General features: G+C 39.7%; 1 protein-coding gene across 4 annotated transcripts in view; it reads left to right on the top strand.

Annotated features, from left to right (window-relative positions):
- The window catches only part of iffo2b (intermediate filament family orphan 2b), a 50,577-nt gene that overhangs the window by 9,788 nt on the left and 18,235 nt on the right, over positions 1 to 22,554 (top strand). For all 4 annotated transcript variants that reach the window (XM_077602699.1, XM_077602697.1, XM_077602698.1 and 1 more), the window contains exons 2-3: positions 16,483 to 16,543; positions 19,715 to 19,810. In XM_077602699.1, coding sequence (XP_077458825.1) covers positions 16,483 to 16,543; positions 19,715 to 19,810 — 157 coding nt within the window. The remainder of the gene's footprint in view (positions 1 to 16,482; positions 16,544 to 19,714; positions 19,811 to 22,554) is intronic.

Raw genomic sequence — 22,554 nt, 5'->3', positions numbered from 1 at the left:
TCAGGTAAAATATGCATTCATTTCTTTTCTGAACTGCTTTATCCTCACTTGGGTTGCGGGGGTGCTGGTGCCTACCCCAGCTGACTTCGGGCAAGAGGCGGGGAACACACGGTGGCCAGCCGATCGCAGGGCACAAGGAGACGGACAACCTTTCACACTCACACAGTCATACCTAGGGGCAATTTAGAGTGTCCAATCATCCATCCATGCATGTTTTTGGAATGTGGCAGGAAACCAGAGTACCCAGAGAAAACCCATGCAAGACCGGGGAGAACATGCAAATTCCACACAGGTGGACTGACCTGGATTTGAACCCAGGACCCCAGAGCTGTGAGGCCGACACGCTAACCACTTTCTCCACCGGGCCGCCCTTGGAGGATATTTCAGTTCAAAATATTTGAAAATACTGTAAAAAATACTGTACCAATCTGCTGCTGACTGAAAAACACTCAGAAACACACTGTCTTCTCCTTCGGAATTATATTCTGGCTCGATGGTTCAAACATGCACAATTGTGTTGAAAAAGGAAGCATACTAAACAAATTGCATCAAGCTAACAAGCGCCGGGAGTGTGATTGACAGTCGTGACAGTCTACAAAACATAAGCCAACTTGAAAGACTAATTTCATGCACTAATATTTTTTTTAATCCATTATTAGTCATCAGGGTTGGTAACAAGTCTTTGGTTTGGCCCAATCCAACGTTTTATGCATTTAAATTTGACCTTGGTTGACCTTTAATCACCTCAGGTCAAGCTATTTCTAACCAAATCTCGGGATACAAACATTTTATTTGACAACTCTCAAGGTGTTCTCTGCATGATATTAAAAAGTATAATCACTTGGGTTCATTGACACAATTTTGGGACATTGATAATCCCAGTCAAAAGCAAAATAAAACGAATCCCTTCATGTCGTGCGATAAAATAAAACAAAAGATGATTTATCATAAGACTAATGCAAGTGCTATTAACAAGAGGTTTTCTTTCAGGGTAAGCCTGGACCAAGGCCAAACATAACTAAGATACCCAAACCGTAAGCACAGAGTTCAAACAAGTTCCCTCCTCCTTTCTACCAATCTATCAACAACTCAGTTCCCGAGACCTGATTACCGTATTTTCACGACTATAAGGCACACCACATTACAAGGCGCACCCTCAATGAATGACACATTTTAATGTTTTTCCATATATAAGGCGCACCGCATTGTAAGGCGCACTGCTCCACATTACACTGGTCTACCGCACCGCATTATACGGGTCTACAGTAGAGGCTGGGGTTACGTTACGCATCCACTAGATGGTGCTGCGCTAAAGGGAATGTCAACAAAACAGTCAGATAGGTCAGCCAAACTTTATTAATAGATTACAAATCAGCTTTCTGCCAACTCCATTCACTCCCAACATGAATAACCACCAAATTAGTGTGCTCGCCGTCATACTGGGTGTATTGACAAAAGAACTACATAACGCTACAGTCGCAGGCTGCTTACCGTAGTTGCGAGACCTGTAGAGGATGGTGTACGGCCCGCGGGCCGGATACGGCCCGTCAGCACATTTGGCCCGGCCCTCTGAACAATAACAGAGATGCTATCGGCTTTATTTCCTATTTGGAAAAATAAAAAATCCAGAATTTTTTTTTTCCCCCCCAAAAAAATCCTAGGCCCCGCCCTGTCAAAGAGAGAACGGAATAATGGCTAAAAAGTTAGGTAAGAGAAAAATTGATTCAGAATGCAGGGTATTTAACCTGGAGTGGACAAACGATTATTTTTTTGTTCAATGCAAAGAAAAGGCTGTTTGTCTCATCTGTCAAGAGACGGTGGCGGTATTCAAAGAATACAATCTTCGCCGACACTATGAATCCCGTCACAAAGACAAGTACGATAGCTTGCAGGGCCAAATACGAGCAGACAAACTCAAAGCGAAAAAGTGAACTACTATCTCAGCAGAATACATTTGTACGCCAAGCTCAGCTGAACCAGGCATCCGTTCGGGCCAGCTTTCGAGTTGCTAAACTGATAGCAAGCTGCGGTAAGCCTTTCACTGACGGAGAGTTTGTTAAGAAATGTATGGATGCTGTCGCGGAGGAGGTATGTCCCGAGAAGAAAGATGCATTTAATGCCGTAAGTCTGTCGGCGAGTACAATCACCAGACGCGTTGAAGAAATCGGGAGTAATGTATATGCCCAGCTGCAGCAGAAGACGGAAGAATTTGACTTTTTTTCATTAGCACTGGATGAAAGCACGGATGTGCAAGACACAGCGCAACTGCTCATTTTTATTCGTGGAGTTAGCGCAAACTTTGAGATATGCGAGGATCTGGCAGCCCTCCAAAGTCTCAAAGGGACTACAACGGGAGAGGATATTTTTGACAAAGTGTGCCAAACCATGGAGAAGTTGGACCTGGACTGGTCAAAGCTAGCTAGCATCACGACTGACGGGGCTCCTAGCATGGTGGGCGAAACTCGCGGTCTAATGGGACGCTGGAGTTGGAAAAAAGGGGTCTCACCGCCCCGCTACGAGTCCACTGCCTAATTCACCAGCAAGCACTGTGCTGCAAAGTGTTGACGTGAGAGAGATTCTGCTCTGACAACTGAGCTGAACTTTTATCTGTTAAGATTGTGCATGTCACAACAGAAAGTTAATGTTCCATGGCTTTTTTTTCTATGAAGAACCCAGAGAGTTATTTAGTTATTATTTATTTCATAAATAGTGTTATTTATTTCCTGTTTTTTCTGTGAAGAACTCGGAGAGGGTTATTTAGTTATTATTTATTTCATTAATAGTGTTATTATTTGTTTCCTGACTTTTTTTCTGTAAAGAACCTGGAAAGGGTTATTTGGTTGTGGCCTCCTGGAAAACAATAAAAAATTTAAGCTCCCCTACGATCGTCACACTTTTTCTGTTACAAACTGACACCGGCCCCCCATCAGAGAAGGGAAAGGTTATGTGGCCCTCACACGAAAAAGTTTGGGGACCCCTGGTGTACCCTATCGACTGATTTATTTTATTTTATCGTGATAACAATTTTAATATTGGTCCAAATATAAGGTGCACTAGATTATAAGGCGCCCTGTCTTTTGGAGAAAATGTAAGACTTATAGTCGTGAAAATACGGTATTCACTCAGTCACATTGGATTTACAGAGGTAGCGGATGTAGATGACCAAACTTCACCACAAGGCACGAAAATGCTGATTAAACATTACACAATGACTGAAGGCAGCCAAGTGATTAGCGCGTCGGCCTCACAATTCTGGGATCAACAGTTCGAGCCCAGGTCGGTCCTCACCGAGTGGAGTTTGCATGTTGTCCCTGGCTTCCTGGTTATCTTCCACACCCCACAAACATGCAGGGTAGGCTGGTTGAACACTCTAAATTGCCCCTACGTATGAGTGTGAGCGTGAAAGGTTGTCTACCTCCTTGTGCCCTACGATTGGCTGGCCACCGATTTAAGGTGTCCCCAGCCTAGTGCCCATTGTTAGCTGTGATAGACTCCAGCACGCCCTATGACCTTTGTAAGTATAAGCGGTTCAGAAGATGAATTAATGAATTAACAACGATAGAATGCTTTCTACTGTACTACACCTCCCAATTACATGCAAGTGGTTTTTTAATCAATCTAAAGTAGAATAATTTAGGTGTTAATCAGAAAACCTGCTTCCAACGTGGTATTTAGGAATTTTCACATGTTTGTGTAAAGGTTTTGACAATTAAAATGTTTACATTGTTGTAATTTTTGTCGTGTATTGACAGTTTGAGATTGGCAATATATTGGCATAAAAAGTAGGATGTGTTGTGTTTGCTGTTTTGAAAAGAGTTAATTGTAGTGTTCTGTTTGGCAGAAATGCACAGCAGTTAAAAGTTTGTTGCTGATTTGAGCTAAATCCAGCACCAAAATGTTTGAACATAGGGCTAATTCTCATTTAATACACTGGGTTCAGAAATGTTCACGCGTGAAAGCTGTTAATCCCCACAGAAATGGTTGCATGCATGTGCACCGCCTGCTGTCTCCAAGAACTTTTGTATTGTTTTTTTTTTTTTTGCCAGACATGCAGCTGTTCAAGGTGTGGCCGTGATTGTGTTTGGAACATGTAATGAAATTGCAAGATCGGGTGTGTATTATAAAAAGAGGCGCAGGCTTGACAAGATGCAATCTTGAGGAGTGTGTTTGGCCTTAGACTACAGCATATGTTCTTCTCCAAGCCAGGGAATGAATGTTTCTAGAGCTTGACATAGAGTGGGATGAGGTACATTAACATCCTCTGCCATAATAATGCTTATTTTAAACAGTTTTATTTGAAATAAAATAATTACCAGATCTTGGATTGACAATTTGTAATGTTATAATAGTTCATAGTGGGTTGGTGGGAAACATGGGCCATGTTTGAAACTATAACTATTCATCCATTCATTTCTGCGGTGCCTTTCTTCAATAGAGCTAAAGTCTACAGCAGACTGAGTCTGGATGAGATGCTGTGCAACACACTGCTCCATAATATATTCATTCATTTTCTGAACCGCTTTATCCTCACTAGGGTCGTGGGGGGTGCTGGAGCCTAACCCACCTGACCGCGGGCTAGAGGCGGAGGACACCCTGGATCGGTGGCCAGCAGATCGCAGGGCACAAGGAGACGGACAAACATACACTCTCACACTCGTACCTAGGGGCAATTTAGAGTGTCTAATCAGCCTACCATGTATGTTTTTGGAATGTGGGAGGAAACCGGAGTACCCGGAGGAAACCCACGGAGGCCCGGGAGAACATGCAAACTCCACATAGGTGGACGTGACCTGGATTTGAACCCAGGGCCCCAGAGCTGTGAGGCCGACGCGCTAACCACTCGTTCCACCGGGCCGCCCTTGGAGGACGTTTCAGTTCAAAATATTTGAAAAATAAGCATTCACTTTTTGGGTGTTCTGCTCTATTATCATCAATTGCAATTGACAATTTATTAGCTGAGCTTACAGATCAATAATAACATTTGTACTACATTATATAATTCATATGTACAATACTTGGCATAATTATAGTACCAGGGTTAAAAATCTGTTCTAATGTTAGCTTTTTTTCCATGAGAAAGTCGCTGTTACTGTTAACCAAGAGGACAAAAATACATAACCAAGTGAAGAAAAAAAATGAAATAAAAATACAGTGAAATCTCGTTACTATGCCACCTTGTTATTATGCCACTGTCGCTATTATGCCATTTTTGCTCGGTCCCGACAACATTCAATACAAAATAAATTGACTATGCTACCCCCTAATCTCGCTACTGTGGGGCGTCGATTTTAAGAGAGCCTCTGCCGCGGAGGTCAAAACAGATCGACACATCATGTCTATTCACGATAACATGCCCCGCTTGACCATCACTGGCTGCAGATGATCACGTGACATAGTTTGGCCAATCAGTCCTGCGAGGAATTTAAATATCTTGAATTTGAAAAAAAAACATTTTTTATTTTACACTAAAGTAGGGTTCGGTGAATGCGCATATGAAACTGGCGGGGTTCAGTAGCTCCAAGGGTAAGAACCACTGCTTTAAAGCCTTATCTCATGCACTCGGCACTCTTTTGTCCATTTAAATGTGTCTAGATTTTAAAAAAAAAAACAGTCTTTACTTTCACACAAACCAACAGTTTATTCAACATATTTTATTATTTATTTATTAAGTTTACTTTGTAGGACATGGGTTAGGACACAATAGCCATAAAATGACATCTTATTATTCTGTGTATCTTATTTACATGACTTTTGTGCTTGGTAGTGTGCTGTGGTATTTTTCTCATGTACTACAGTAAAATATTTGCCTTGGGAAACAACATTTGACGTGCAATGAAATGGCTGGCCAGTGTGAAATAGTGGGAGTGGTGCCCCCCATAGGCAAATGCTATACTTTGTGATTAATTGGCATAGCTGTGGTCAAGAGGAGCAAACATCTCTTGAATAGAGTTCCTGTTGCCATGTGAAGTCATCCAGGTGTGTGTCTGTGTGTCACACAAATGGTGTTTGTGTGGTAGTAGTTGTGACAGTTGCTAGTACACACCCATGAAATGTATGCCAAACAAAAACATCTTTGCCTTTTTTTTCTCTCTTCTTACCTGAATGCGGCTCAGACATGCAAGCATTTTCCTGTTTGCGCTTCAGTTTTGAAAGAACATCATAAATCCCTGTTAATGAGAGTCTCCCGCTCCCTCTACTCTAAATGTTATTTCATGTTGTAGCATGAGACAACAACTTAAAAGCAGGATTTTTACGCGTGCATTACACAATGTGAAAAGCAAATTTAAGTGTTTTCCAGGATTTCATACTTAATTAAAAAAAAAAAACGAGATGTACTGAAGCCATGAAGTGGTGAAGGATCACAGTATATAACTATAAGTTGAATGTAAAACTATTAGTTTCTGTTTTATTCATTTCTCTGCACTGATGAATCAGTTTAAAACGGTGTGTTGGAGATAATTACATGCACACACCCTACCTGACATGTTTTAGCAGCCAACGCAATTGCCTAGTGCGATTTGCAATAAATTCCTTCATTCATTCATTCATTTTCTGAACCGCTTTTTCCTCACTAGGGTTGCGGGGAAGGCTGGAGCCTATCCCAGTTGACTTAGAGCCAGAGGCGTGGGGCGGTAGACTTTGCCCATTGATTGCATACGAGACTAGAGTAGAGTAAAATGCAATCATCGTTATTTTATTTTAATTTTAAAATGCGTTTCAAGATGACATGTATGTTTTTGATGTTGGATTCTATCAAATACATTTCCCCCCAAAATGTGACTTAAACTCCAGCTCGACTTATGTTTTTTTTCCTTAATTATGCATTTTTTGGCTGGTGCGACTTATAGTCCAGAAAATATGGTAATAGTAAAACACACAGTTGGCTGAACCTGTACACACATTGGATGCAGGCCAGCAAATGGTGAGAGCAGAGGATGAGACACATCCCCCCAAGTAGCTACATGTGAGGTCTCTGGGTCATCCAACCCATTAGTGCACAGCTCTCTCTATTATAGATTACAGACAGCCGTGACACTTAATCGATGACCCACTTTTGTCAAGGAAAGGCTACCATTTGCGCCTTGCATGCCTCATGGATAGTGTTCAACCGATATTTGGACATTTGACGTGTATCAGTCTAGGCCTTTTTTTAATATGAAGTAATACATACATTACATAGCGGCCCGGTGGATCGAGTAGTTAGCACATCGGCCTCACAGCTCTGGGGTCCTGGGTTCAAATCCAGGTCACGTCCACCTCCTTGTGCCCTGCGATTGACTGGCCACCGATTCAGGGTGTCCCCCGCCTCTGGCCCGGAGTCAGCTGGCATAGGCTCCAGCACCCCCTGTGACCCTAATGAGGATGAAGTGGTTCAGAAAATGAAATGAGATGAGATGAGACATACATACATGAAGTAATATGAAGGCTCGGTGGTGCGAGTGGTTAGCGCGTCGGGTTCACAGCTCTGGGGTCTTGGGTTCGAATCCAAGTCATGTCCATCTGTGTGGAGTTTGCATGTTCTCCCCAGGCCTGCGTGGGTTTCCTCCGGGTACTCTGGTTTCCTCTCACATTCCAAAAACATGCATGGTAGGCTGATTGGACACTCTAAATTGCCCCTAGGCATGTGTGAGAGTGCATGTGCATGGTTGTCCGTCTCCTTTTGCCCTGCGATCGGCTGGCCACCAATTCAGGGTGTCCTTCGCCTCCCGGAGACAGCTGGGATGGGCTCCCGCACTCCCTGCAACCCTACTGAAGATAAAGCGGTTCCGAAAATGAGATGAGACATATATACATACATGTGTGTGTGTATGTACAGTTGTGGTGAAAAGTTTACATAAACTTCTGAAGAACATAATGTCATGGCTCTCTTGAGTTTCCAGTTATTTCTACAACTCTGATTTTTCTCTGATAGAGTGATTGGAACAGATACTTCACTTCTTTGTCACAAAAAACATTCATGAAGTTTGGTTCTTTTATGACTTTATTATGGGGGAACAGAAAAAAGTAATCAAATTTGCTGGGTTAAAATTATACATACAGCAGCGCTAATATTTGGTAACATGTCCCTTGGCATTTTCACTTCAATTAGGCGCTTTTGGTAGCCATCCACAAGCTTCTGGCAAGCTTCTGGTTAAATCTTTGACACTCCTCTTGACAGAATTGGTGCAGTTCAGTTAAATTTGATGGCTTTCTTACATGGACTTGTTTCTTCAGCATTGTCCACAAGTTCTCAATGGGGTTTAAGTTAGGACTTTGGGAAGGCCGTTCGAAAACCTTAATTCTAGCCTGATTTAGCCATTCCATTACCACTTTTGATGTGTGTTTGGGTTCATTGTCCTGTTGGAACACCCAACTGCGCCCAAGACCCAATCTTCGGGCTTATGACTTTAGGTTTTCTTGAAGAATTTGAAGGTAATCCTCCTCCTTCATTATCCCATTTACTCTCTGTAAAGCACCAGTTCCATTGGCAGCTAAACAGCCCCACAGCATAATACTACCACCACCGTGCTTGACGGTAGGCATTGTGTACTTGGGGTTAAAGGCCTCACCTTTTCTCCACCAAACATATTGCTGGGCATTGTGGCCAAACAGCTCGATTTTTGTTTCGTCTGACCACAGAACTTTCCTCAAGAAGGTCTTATCTTTGTCCATGTGATCAGCAGCAAACTTCAGTTGAGCCTTAAGGTGCCGCTTTTGGAGCAAGGGCTTCCTTCTTGCACGGCAGCCTCTCAGTCCATGGAGATGCAAAACACGCTTGACTGTGGACACTGACACCTGTGTTCCAGCAGCTTCTAATTCTTGGCAGATCTGCTTTTTGGTGATTCTCGGTTGAATTTTCACCCTTCTGACCAATTTTCTCTCAGCTGCAGTTGATAGCTTGCGTTTTCTTCCTGATCGCGGCAGTGACAAAACAGTGCCATGCACTTTATACTTACAAACAATTGTTTGCACTGTTGCTCTTGGGACCTGCAGCTGCTTTGAAATGGCTCCAAGTGACTTTCCTGACTTGTTCAAGTCAAGGATTCGCTCTTTCAGAGCCATGCTGAGCTCCTTTGACTTTCCCATTGTAGCATTTGAGGGCGTTTGCATCCAATGGGCCCTATTTAAATGGCCTCAGAGAAGTCACCAGCTGTAGTCACTCATAATCACTCACAAGAAGTTAAGAGGCCATGCTATGAAGCTCATTTCACTCACACAACTTTCTAAGTTACCAAAATTGCTAATTCGTGTTGCTGTATGTATATTTTTGACCCAGCAGATTTGATCACTTTTTCTGTTAACCCATAATAAAGTCATAAAAGAACCAAACTTCATGAATTTTTTTTGTGACAGAAGTATCTGTTCCAATCACTCTATCAGAAAAAAATCAGACTTGTAGAAATAACTGGAAACTCAAGAGAGCCATGACATTATGTTCTTCACAAGCGTATGTAAACTTTTGACCACAACTGTGTGTGTGTGTATATATATATATATATATATATATATATATATATATATATATATATATATATATATATATATATATATATATACATATACACATATACATATACACATATACACATACATACACATATACATATACATATACATATACATATACATACACATATACCTACACATATACCTACACATATATACATATATATATATATGTATATAGTTAACCTTTTTTTTAGCTAGAAATTTGTAGCGACACAGGCATGAAAATATGAAAAATGTATTTGCATCATAAGACATTTTTGAGGAAATTCTCCAGGAGCCTTGTATAAATACACCTTTATGTTTGTAATGTCTTGGCGCAGGCTTAATTTGGGCGTTCCTTAAGAAAAGATTGTGGAAAAACACCACTTTGTATGTCTGTCTGTGTGTGTGTGGGGGGGGGGGGGTATGTTATATCGTCACAATAGATTTTCCATTGTCTTTTCAGTAACAGACTGTACAGAATGTTCAAATATGGCTCATTTGAGATAACATCAAGTTAAATCTACTGAGGCACATGATGTAAATTATTTGAAAACTTCAATTTTGATAAAACATGGGTGTTTCTTTATAGTTTAGAATACAAACAACGAACACGCCTAAAAGCATCAGGTTTGGAGGTGCTTGCTTTGCCAAAACGTGCTTATCCTCCCATCGGTAAACTATGTAGTGCAACATTACTCCCAAACATCCAGACATTGCTGAGGACGTTTTTGTTCTAGAATGTTGCGACTGGCCAATAGTTCTGGGAGAAGGAAAATATTTCTTTGAAACCCTTTTTGTTGTTGCCCTCTGTTGGGAAATGTGCAGGATGTGGTTTCCATATACAGTAACAGTGATTCAGAGAAAAAAAAATGACTGTGCACATTGTTTTCTAAAGCTAAAGAAAATGTTTGCAAATATCAAAATTTGAGTAATCACAAAGATAATCATCTGATATTATCAAGGACCATTAGAAAATTACATTAGAAAATATTTTCTGCCTTTTTTTTAGAAGCAATATTTCATTTCATCTTAAATGACAATGTAAGATTTTCTACTCTCCATCACAGGCTAAAAGCAAAGATTTTTAAAATAACTTTTATTAAAAAAACTACAAAAAACACAGTACTTGTATTAATTATTTAGTTAAAAGGCAAAAAATGCATTAATAAGACAAGTACTGTACTATAATAATAGTAACTATAGCAATATGTCTTTTATAACCCTCCAGATCACAAGGTATATAAATGTCTACTGAATTAAACAAAAACTAGAGGGATATAATTTGAACATAATATACTGTAACGTAATTCTCATACTGAAATAATGATTAGATACGTTTTAAATTGTGGTCTTTAAATGCTGGTTTTCAAAAGGTAATTGTTTCCATACAATAAATTGGTAAATATTTCTATACGTATGTAGATATTAATCTGAAATATGTCTAAATATTTAAAATGACATTTTCCCACATTCCAAAAACATGGATAGTACAGTGGTACCTCGTCATACGACCGTTCGTCATACGGAATGCTCGTCTTACGGGGGAAATTTCGATCGAATAATTCGCCCGTGATGCGGTCAAAGTTTCGTGATGCGACCAAGCCAGGTTGCCATGGCATTTTTTTTGGCATATCTTTCGTGTATAACAATATTTACGAGCACCGGATGAGCTATTCAGACCAGGAAACGCACAACGCGCATGCGCGGTGAAAAGAGGGCTTTCTGGGTAATGAAGTATACTCGTGCTCGCAAAAGTATCCCCGGTAGCAACTCTATCATAGGCGCCGTTCGATGGGACGCGAACACAGATGCTACAAGCTAAAAGGAGCCGCTAGCCAGCGCCCTGAAGCTCACATGAGCAGCGGGGCGATCGCTGATAAAAGACTCTGCTCGTTGGCTGCTCATAAGAACATCGGGGGCACTGGCTCGCAACAGCATCCCCGGTAGCAACTCTATCATAGTCGCCGTTCGAGGGGATGCAAACACAGATGCTACAAGCTAAAAGGAGCCGCTAGCCAGCGCCCCTGTAGCTCTCATGAGCAGCGGGGCGATCGCTGATAAGACTGCTTGCTGCTCGTTGGCAAGTGGTCGTGCGTTCTCCGATTGTGAGGACATTTGTGTGCATCATTTTCGGAATATTTTGAAGGGAATAGTACGACAGCAAACAGCCCATCGATAGCGAACGTGAGGGTGGAGTGTTTGTTCTGTTTACGAGTGCGTTGTGTGGAGGAAAAAAAAAAACGAAGCCCCTCTCCCCTCGGCGAAATCCGGCCAATTTTAGTTAGATTAAACACTTTATTTCTATTAAACCACTCGTTATTTATTACTTTGTCAATATATGGCGAATTATAAGAAATAAAACATTTTTTTTCAATCCAATATCCTGTTTCTGGTGTTTTTTTCAGAGAGTTGGAACTAATTAAATTGTTTCCCATTCATTTCAATGGGAAACTTTACCTCGAGTTACGAGTAACTTGTCATACGAGCTCAGTCCCGGAACGGATTAAGCTCGTATCTCGAGGTACCACTGTATATTAATTGGACACTCTAAATTGCCCCTAGGTATGAAAGTGTGTGAATGCTTGTCAGTTCAGAAAATTAATGAATTAATTGTATGACATGATTGGATTACATTTTTGTACAACATTTGCAAAATTGCAGTTTTTCAACTTCAAGATGATGTTCCGTAGCTTGCATATTAGTGTATTATGTCACTGAGGTTTACATAAGTTTGCCAACTTCATGTGTATCGTTTTTTTGTGCACAGAGGACACACACGGATGTTGATTTACTGTAGATAGTTAAAAATATGAACTCCGTTCAGTATGACAGGCTTCCGGCATCCTGCTGATGTTTGCCCTTGTAACAAGACTCTGCATAGACAAATCCTTAGTCTCAGAGGCAATACTCAGATGGTGACAAAACAATTATTTTTTTTAAGATGATGCAGATCACATTGAGCTAAAATGTGGAAGACATTGCCACTTTTTAATTAAACAATACAGCCACAAATTTCTCGTTCTTGCTAGACTACATGAGTTGTGGGAACTAAGATGGCTAATACAGACGCTCCCCTACTTACGAACATTCGACTTACGAACAACGGTACATACGAACATGTCTGCAAATTGCGTTTATGTCGAAAAATGTTCGTAAGTTCGATTTTGTATTGCGCACCTTTTTCCGAGTAGTGCTTCTTTCCGCCGCTAATACCGACGCCTGGCGCTGTAAGCTCAGCTCACCCAGCATCCACCTTCCTCTGCCCAGTTCGTTGCAGTGCGTAAGTTGCATAAGTGTGTGACGTATCTCCAGTGCGCAAAGAAGCTTTTTCATTTTTATCATGAAATATCTCGTGCAGCCATTATTCAATATGGTTGGTGAAAAGCGAAAGGCTTCTAGTGAGGGAGGTGCAAGGAAGAGGCAAGCCATTTCATTTGAAACGAGTGGCAATAATAACAAAGCTTGATGCGCGTGAGAGTGGTGAGCGTTGCACGGGCATACAACTTGAATCGTTCGACCATCAGTACCATTTATAAACAGAAAGATCGAGCAGCAGGACCCAAATATTGAACGTTGCACAAAGTTTGCAAATCAATTGAATGATGCCATACAGTGCTACCGCATCATTTATGATGAAAAGAAGAAAACTCTGCAATCGTCGTTAGATCGCTTCTTTCGGCCAGTTTCTAATACATAAATCTCTCTCTCTCTCTCTCTCTCTCTCTCTCTCTCTCTCTCTCTCTCTATACAGTACTGTACATATTCTCTCCATTTTATTAAATGTTTTTTTAGTACAAACCAATGTGTGTTACTTATACAAGCCTTAAACATACAAATGCACCTATATAAACCTTCAATATACTTATATAGGCCTTAAACATAAATTATAATACAAAATATAGCACTGAATCAACTTACAAACAAATTCAACTTATGAACAATCGCTCGGAACCTAACTCGTTCGTAAGTAGGAGAGTGTCTGTATTGCTCTCTTGCAAGGTCAAAGGAATATTCGTACTAGTTGGATGACAAAAGAAAAGTAATAGAACTGACTGAATTATCCTGCATTTCAAAAGGTGGTATTGTGAACAGCCTGCACATTGACTTTGTTGTCCACCACGCAACAAAAATAAGAGCAACATTTAGATGCTCCAAAGGTTCCACCAGCAGTTTAATTTGTCAGCAATTGCACTAAATGGTTCTACTATTTAATTATTATTAATATGTTCTGTAGAAGGACCTAAGAGACCTGACTATGCTTGAATTGTTCCTGCATTTGGAACACACTTGGTCTCACAAATGTTTCCAAATCTGGAATATTTTTTTTCATGAAAAAATAAAGTTGTTTTTGCTACCCAGTCAAACAAGGACCCTCCAAATGTTGCTGGTTTAGAAAAAATGTTACTGAGGGTAATAGTTGGATAATACAGCCAGGCGTCGGTATTAGCGGCGGAAAGAAGCACTACTCGGAAAAAGGCGCGCAATACAAAATTGAACTTACGAACATTTTTCGACATAAACGCAATTTGCAGACATGTTCGTATGTACCGTTGTTCGTAACTCCAATGTTAGTAAGTAGGGGAGCGTCTGTACTAACTAGGAGTTTAACAGGTTTTATTCAACCAGAGCTTTTACTGGTAAAACAACTATTGATCAAAATTTTGACCAACATCCTAGATGTTAAGGATTCGACAAAACCACAACAAAATGGAACATGCATAATGTCCCCCTTCGCCATCTGTGAACTGTTTTCCACTATATATTATCTCCTGGGTTGCAACAAAACATGCACCAATAGTGGAGTTGGAGATGCAATGTGTCTGTGTGTGTGTCTGTGTGTGTGTGTGTGTGTGTGTGTATGTGTATATATATACACACACACAAGTCATCGATTTTTTTTCCTTCTTCTTTATTTTCTTCTGTAGTCATGTTAAAATTTCTGATTTCTCACAGATGCGAAGCATAAGTTCATTATAATGAAGCATTTGTCCATTCTGAACATCTGTGTGATTCAGCCTGCAAACTCAAAATTTCTCACTCGGTGTTGGAATATGATCCTGTCCATTGTCTAAAGCCACAAGTATGCTGCAGGATAGGGCGGCTGCTTTGCAGTTGATAAGTGATAGAAGGTGTCAATGCAGAGATGAGTGCTGCCAATTTTTGCCCCCAGACACCATGAGGTCTAAAATTGTATTTTTAGTTTAGGACTGCAGCTTGAAAGTAGCCCAGTGCCTTGAATACATCACTGCTTTTCTTGGTGTGAAACTTCCAGTTTTAACCAAAAATGTCAAACTAGATTAGATAAACCATACTGTATTGCACATGCACACATGATTCTCATAAATATATCATGACAAGTTTTACACCTCAAATGTGATCTTAAGTTTGCTTAATTTTTCCCCTGATGACACTCGCACATTCAAAAATTCTACACAGCTCCCCAGCTGCCAGGTTAGAAAAAAATATTTTTCATAGTAATCTGTACCCACAGATTATCAATACAGTAATACATTGACATACAAGTGCCCCTGCATAAGAGAAATTTGACATACGAGTAAAATTCCGAGAAAGCATTTACCTTGAGATACGAGACGCATTTTTGAGATATGAGTATACGAGACAGCCAGGTGGCCAAGACGTGAAAAGCTACTTATGATAACAACGCACTTTCGCACTTTTCAACGCGTCTTTCTCGCCCCCTCTCCCTCCTGTAAAGATATCTATGCGGAATGGGCGGAGCGATGCAATTTTTCCACGTTTTTTATGTTATTCATTGCAGAATGGGAAAAACAATAGGTCCAAAGCAATCAGGTGCAATGAAGGGTAGTGCAAAGAAAAGGCGTACATTGACAATCGATATTAAGCACAAAATAATCAAAGTGAGTGGTGCACGCGTGACGGAGCTGGCTCGCCAATACGAGTGGAGCACCCGGACAAATTGGTCGTGTGTTATCCTATTGTGAGGACATTTGTGTGCGTCATTTTGGTGATATTTTAAGGGGAGACAAAAGCAAACAACCCTATATAGGTTCCTTATAAAAAATCCAGCTAAAAGTGAAGGTGGAAGCGAGGCAAAAAGAGCCAAGCTGGAAGGCTTTTCGTCACACGCAGTTTCTGGGTGTGATAACAAGTAGGCTTTTTGTGTTGTTGATAATGACGACAGGGCCTATGTCCGATTATTATTATTAAGAAGAAAAAAAAAATAGAATTATGTTTAGTGTAAGATAACATTTAAACTTATTTCTAAGTGTGTCTGTATCCTAATCTAAATTCATTTAAGTTCAATTCAAAGTCTCTCTTTCTCTCTCTCTCTCTCTCTCACTCCTCCGCACACTCCGTTTGAACATCATAACCATTAGATAGTTATTTGTTACTGTTAGTAGATGATGAATTAGAACCAATAAAAATGTTCTTCCATTGTAAACAGTTGTTTTTTCGTGAGGGTGGAAACTTTATTCATCCCGTATTCGGGAAATTTCGTTGTCACAGTAGCAAGAGGAGGGTGAGGATGCAGAAATAGGAAAGGCATTTCAGATATAAATAGATAGTTAATAAGTAAGTTAATAAATACATGAATAAATATATAAATAAATAAGCGTGTTGCTGAAAAAAAAAAAATATATATATATATATATATATATATATATATATATATATATATATGTATATGTATATATATATATATATATATATATGTAGATGTATATATATATATATATATATATATATATATATATATATATATATATATATATAAAAATAAATAAAATTTGAGGCATTTCAATTGGAAATTTGGTACTTTTCCCAAATGGTTGCTTAAAAAATGTAAGTGACAATTTTTTGAGATTAGGGAGGCTGTCAGGAGCTTGTGTTGCATTTCCGGGTAAACTCCGCAATTTCCGGAGTAGTTGGCAGCTCTGTAGATTATTAAGAAGACATTACTTCTGTGTTTTTGTCTTTGGAGGACCTGGGATGGTCGTGACAGCGACTGATTTAGCTTTGTATTCACAGATGGGAGGATGAGCTGTCCAAACGCCAGCAGCTGGAGTCTTCGGTAGAATCCCTGCACGAGGTTGGGAAAGAAATGTTTATTATGCATCACATTATGAGAGTTGTGAAGTGTTACTGTAATAGCATGAACTTGTATGTTAAACAGACATCCAAATAACTTTTTTGTCTAACCCTAACCAAGTTACGTGCATTGTTGTGAATAGCATTAAAATAAGGACATTTAGAAGCAAGCAGGCTACCATGGGTCAGAAGAGGGACTTGACAGGCTCCGAAAAGTCAAAAATAGTGAGATATTTTGCAGAGGGGTGCAGTTCTATTAAAATGTCCAAGCTTCTGAAGCGTGATCATCGAACTGTCAAGTCAAAATAGTCAACAGGGTCGCAAGAAAAGTATGTAAAAGTCATATGAAAAAGTTTGGGCACCCCTGATAATTTTCAAGATTTTCCTTTCTGAATCATTGGTAATTTGGATCAACAATTTCAGTTACTAAATAAATCATATAGCAGACAGTAATAATATTTTGAATTGAATGCTTTCATTGTCATTATACAAGTACAGTAACCCCTCCAATATCGCGGATATTGTAGACCAGACATGGCCGCAATAAACGAAAAAAACGTGAAGTAGGATCACCCCTATTATTACAACCATACTACATTTTTGCTCCCAAAAAACAGTACAACACAAGTACAATGATCAAAAAGTATATTTATTAAATATTACAATGAGAAGCATATGAAAAGACATTATTATATCTAAATATAATTTAGATACATAAACAAATAACTACTTTAAATACTGTACTCGGTGAAAATAGTTCCTCTCTGCTTGATATAAATAAATAAATAAAAAAGTTAATGGGAGTTTTAGTCCAAGTCCTTGAAGGTGAGCCCCCTTTCAGCGAGGTACAGTTCGTGTTCGGGATGATACAGTTTGTAAAAGCTTTCGTGATCCAGGCTTTTCCCTTGCTCATCCAGTATACAAGCAGCGAGGCTTTGTTCTGAGTTGTATTAAGTTCATTTTGTCTTCCTGTGGTCATGTCTGGTCAACATTATCCGCAATATTCAAGGGATTACTGCAGTCGGCTGACTAAGCCTGGGATCGAAAAATGTCAGGTAACAAAATGACCTAAAAGACCATTGTCTGTTATAAATGAATAAGTCAAAACATAGGCTTTGTTCTTGTTCCGAACACCATAGAGAACCCGTGGTCCCTCATCAAATGTGAGATTTACAAGGAGGCAAAACAGTACACCTCTGAACAGAGTTGGTAGGTTGTGGTTGCTGCTACACACTATGTTGATCGTAGAAAGATAAAAAACACTGACAGAATCCATGGATATCAGGTTTTTAAGTGTCCTTGTAAAGAAAGGTGGCTATAGTAGTCACTGAATTACTTTTGAATGTCAGAAACGTCAAAAGTAATCCCTCGAATATCGCGGATAAAGTATACAGACACGGCCGCGATAATCGAGAAACCGTAAAGTAGGATCACCCCTATTATTAGTACCATACTTCATGTTTTCATGCCCATACAAAAATCCAAGCACAGAAGTACAATTATCAAGAAGTGCATTTATTAAATGTTACAATAATAGGCATATGAAATGACTGTAATGTATATCTAAATATAATCTATATATTTTTTAAAATGTAAATACTTTAAGTACTGTACTCACAGCAAAAATAGTTACTCTCCGCTTGATTTAAATAAATTAAAAAAAACAGGTTATTGGGAGCTTAAATCCATGTCCTCTTCGTCAGAAGGGGAGCTTTTCAGGAAGAGCTTTTGTGAGAGGTTTTTGGCGCACAAGGAAGATTTTGATGGGGATTTGTGACCGCCGTTTTTTTTGGGGTACAAATATGCTTTTGTACTAGGACATGAAACGGTCAAGAGGATTGCCATAATCCATGGCTATGACCATGTTGTCATCAATCTCCAAGGCCTGTTGTTGCAAATTGCATGCCATATTGAAAATTTCTTGCGTTTTCTAAAAGTTTTAAGATCACGTTCTTCATCTTTATGGCCGTCATTGTTTTGGGGGAAATTAATCTTCCACTTCGCTCCTCCGCGCCATCCAACTGTTTTACCCGTCCAGAGAGCTCTATTTTTGGATAAGAGCAATGGCGTCAGCCCGCTGCCCAGAGTTGAATGGAAACTGAACTTCCACTTTGCTCCTGCAGTCGTAGCCACCCAAAGAGCTCTGTTTTCGGTTTAGGGCGACGGCATATGCCGTAACATAACCCGTAGCTTGCACTTTGAAACATTTCTGGGAAATTCCACCATCAGCTCCGCGGCCCCGTTGCTCCCGGCCGTTCAATCCACTGAGCGAGCTCTATTTTTGGTTTAGGGCGATGGCCACCGGTCGCCGCCCGCCATTTTTCGTTTTCGGTGCCGAGTTGAGTGATAGTCCTCTGTCTTCCGCCATTTTCTTAGTGGTAAGCGGAAGACAGGGAAGTGTCTGACATTTTTATGAACTTTTTATATACTTAATATAAAAAAATTTGGGGGCCCGGTGGGTGAGTGGTTAGCGCGTCGGCCTCACAGTGGGGGACCTGATTTCAAACCCAGGTCGGTCCACCTGTGTGGAGTTAGCATGTTCTCCCCGGACCTGCGTGGGTTTTCTCCGGGTACTCTGGTTTCCTCGCACATTCCAAAGACATGCATGGTAGGCTGATTGGACGCTCTAAATTGCCCCCAGATATGAGTGTGAGCGTGAATGATTGTTTGTCTCCCTGTGCCTTGCAATCAGCTGGCCACCAATTCTGGGTGACCCCCGCCTCTGGCCAAGTCAGCAAAATTAATCCTCAAAATACAACTTACCTAATATTTCAATTAATCACTCAACCCTCGATGTTAACATGTTCTCTTATCTGACTTTCTCTCATGTAAACAAAAAAACATGCATATTAAGTTTAATGAAGAATGTAAATGTTTGCTAAGAATGCTTACTTGGACAATGTGTCCCATACAATTAATTGCCTGTCGCTAAATGCTATAAGTCAGTTGGGATAGGCTTGAGCTCACCAAAACAAGCATTGTAAATAATGTATAGTTAGAAATAAACAATATTTCATGCAGTTGTATTCTCATAATGTACAGCATTTTGTTGAGGTTGCATCTTCACATGTTCTTGAAGTGATATTCATTAAGGAAAATTTAAATATTAGCAAGATGCTAGTATCATTAATCATTTTTTAAACTTGTTTTCATTCCCTGACGGTTAATGCAGCGTGCCAAAGAATCATCAGAGGTTCAAGTTGACCTGAATGACAAGATTGAGAGACTGAAGGCGGAACTGGTGATCTTCAAGAGCCTTATGAGCGATGTAAGTACTCACCATCTGATAGATCAGGGGTGGCGAACAAGTTAGACACTAAGAGCAAAAATTTTAAGCCACACCACTTTCTTCCCCTTACAAAACAACATTGTGTTCATTTCAAGGTAAGTGTTCACCCTCAACACAAATATCAAATGCAACTTAGCCAGAGTTAACACATTGATAGGTTCACCAACAGGCATTCCCAAATGCACGCACAAATAAAACAGACATCTGACTCATAACCGGGGTCTTGCAAGAGAGAATCGATCCTGACTCGTCTTCGTCCCAGATCATTCTCCCGATCGACACCACGCTTGCTTATTTATTACATAAGATTTTACAACAGGCATCACAGAAGTCAAAACAATTGAGAGTCCTCCGGATCTTTCCAAGGGAGCGATATGAACCACCTTGGTAGAAGTCAAAACAATTGAGAGTCCTCCGGATCTTCCCAAGGGAGCGGTGTGAACAACATTGTGAGAGGTCGATGGTTCTCAAAACATTCTTCTTCATCGCAAGCAAATATACAATAATATATGACTAATAATCCTAAGTGAAGCAAAGCATTCTTCATTGCAAGCAAATATATAATAATGTAAGACTAATAATCCTGAGTGTAGCAAAGCGTTCTTCATTGCAAGCAAATATCTAATAATGTAAGACTAATAACCCTAACACACATCAATGACTTTGGAAGTTGCTGTGGTACCTGTCTCTCTCTCACTCTATCACAAAAGAATACACACAAATACTGAACTCACTTCAGAAACACTGAACACAAAAATCCGGGATGTAGTGAAGCAGCGATAACTGAAATGCGGAGTAGCGAGGTGTCACTGTAATAATCTCAGTAGGATTTCTGGCATCTTTTGTTTTCAGTAATCCTCTGCAAATCACATTTAAATTCAGTTGTACCCACTTGGAGCAATTCCTTTACGTGAGTGTCAGTCAGAATGGACTAGTGCTTTGATTTCACATGTTTCAAAGTAGAAAAGAGGGATTCACAGATGTATGTTGAAGAGAACATAGACAGCAGCGTGAAAGAGGCTCTTTTTATACACTGGTATTTTTCAGTTGGTACAGCTCTCCAAAACGTAACAGGGCCTTCTTTCAAAAGAGATTTCAGTCTGGCTCGAGAGCCTTGTTCGCCACCCCTGTGATAGATCGATAACATTTTGTTATTTTTCTGAGACAAAAGTAAACAGGGAAACCATTCTGTTCTTAAAAGAATGTGGTGGTAGCAATCCAATAAATTTTCCACTGAAAGAAGTGACATGGATTCCAAAGCCATTTTCCTCATATGTTAAGTATTGAATTGTTTCTAACCAGCTGTTCTTCCAATCGATGTACTCGGTTGAAGTACTAAAATTGACAACTCCAAGCTTATTATTGCTCCAGAAATATATACCCTTAACAGCTTTTGTTGTACATCAGATATGCAATTTTAAACAAAATATATGTTTCTCTGTGTTTACCTCATCCCACATATTGAAATCCAGAGACAGGTAAGTGGTAATGAATAAATTGGTTTGTGTTGTTCTAGAGATTGTGTATACTGATTCTTAGATATTGTCACAATTTTTGGTGATCATGTTTGACATGATTTTGACCAACTAATCCAATATCCTTTGACTAACTAACTCGATGGATTTCGTTTCTGTAATATGCTTTTGTCTTCCGACGTAACCAACCAAATCTCTTCCAAACCAATTTAGCTTGGTGTTGTTTGTAAAATTAAAAATAATGAAAAAACATAAAGATGCAAGGGCAGGTTTGAAATTATTGAATTGTAATTTTAAAATTACTCAAGGAATCATTATTTAGGCAGTTTTACTGTTTTCAAGTTATTAAAAAAAGATACATCACAGCTTTTTGATTCAGTTGATTAGGTGAATAAGGAAAATGTAAGGAAATGCCACTTGGAAATTCTTTCATTTTCAACCCAATCAATTTTATTTGTTTATATATTGAATATCAAATTGTAAAGCATCATCAGTGAAATACAAAAATATTTGAATGACATCTCTACCTTGAGAACTGCATTGTTCAGTGTAAAATGTTGAGATTCATAAATCATTCATTGGGATTCATTCATGTTACAATTGGTAGGAAAAACAATTAAACAATGATCTTCAGTAATGTTAGGTTTGGTACTAGCATGTTTTTTTAAAGACAGCAAAACTAAGTTTGATAATGATTTATTGAGGTCAAAGGTACACTCTGATATAAAGAGTTCGGCGTTTAACATGCCAGGCTCCACTGTCAGTCAGAGTTGTGTATTCTGGAAACATGATTCCAGCTTTGGCGAAAGCTTGAACAGTGCTGGCCGACACCTGAGCCCAGTCATCCACAATCCATTGTAACTCGCGACATGCATCGGTCCCAAGCCTTTGATTCTCCTCGCTGTTATATTGGCATCGACAATTCATTCCAAATCGTCACGTAACTCGTGCGACGCTACCTGCCCAAACTACAATGTTGGCCATCCGTTATCAATCCTTCAGCAATCCGTTAGCAATCTGTTAGCAATCTGCTAGGAATCTGCTAGCAAAGCTGTTAAATTGTGTTTGATCCATGACTTCAGTCCATTTTCCAAGCGTTCACACCTGCATTGTGTTGTCATTCACGCCAGGCATTTCCTCTGAATAGCTCTGATATGCTGTTTCTTTAAGTATTGAGTGTGTTTTTGAGGGTTAAAAAGCGCTGCAAGCACACGGTAGTCAAATACCCTGCCACTCCCCTGGGATGTT

This window comes from Stigmatopora argus, chromosome 6 (genome assembly GCF_051989625.1).
Source record: "Stigmatopora argus isolate UIUO_Sarg chromosome 6, RoL_Sarg_1.0, whole genome shotgun sequence".
Taxonomy (NCBI): Eukaryota; Metazoa; Chordata; class Actinopteri; order Syngnathiformes; family Syngnathidae; genus Stigmatopora; species Stigmatopora argus.
The sequence above is the reverse complement of the archived record's forward strand: the minus strand, read 5'-3'. Positions and strand labels throughout refer to the sequence as shown.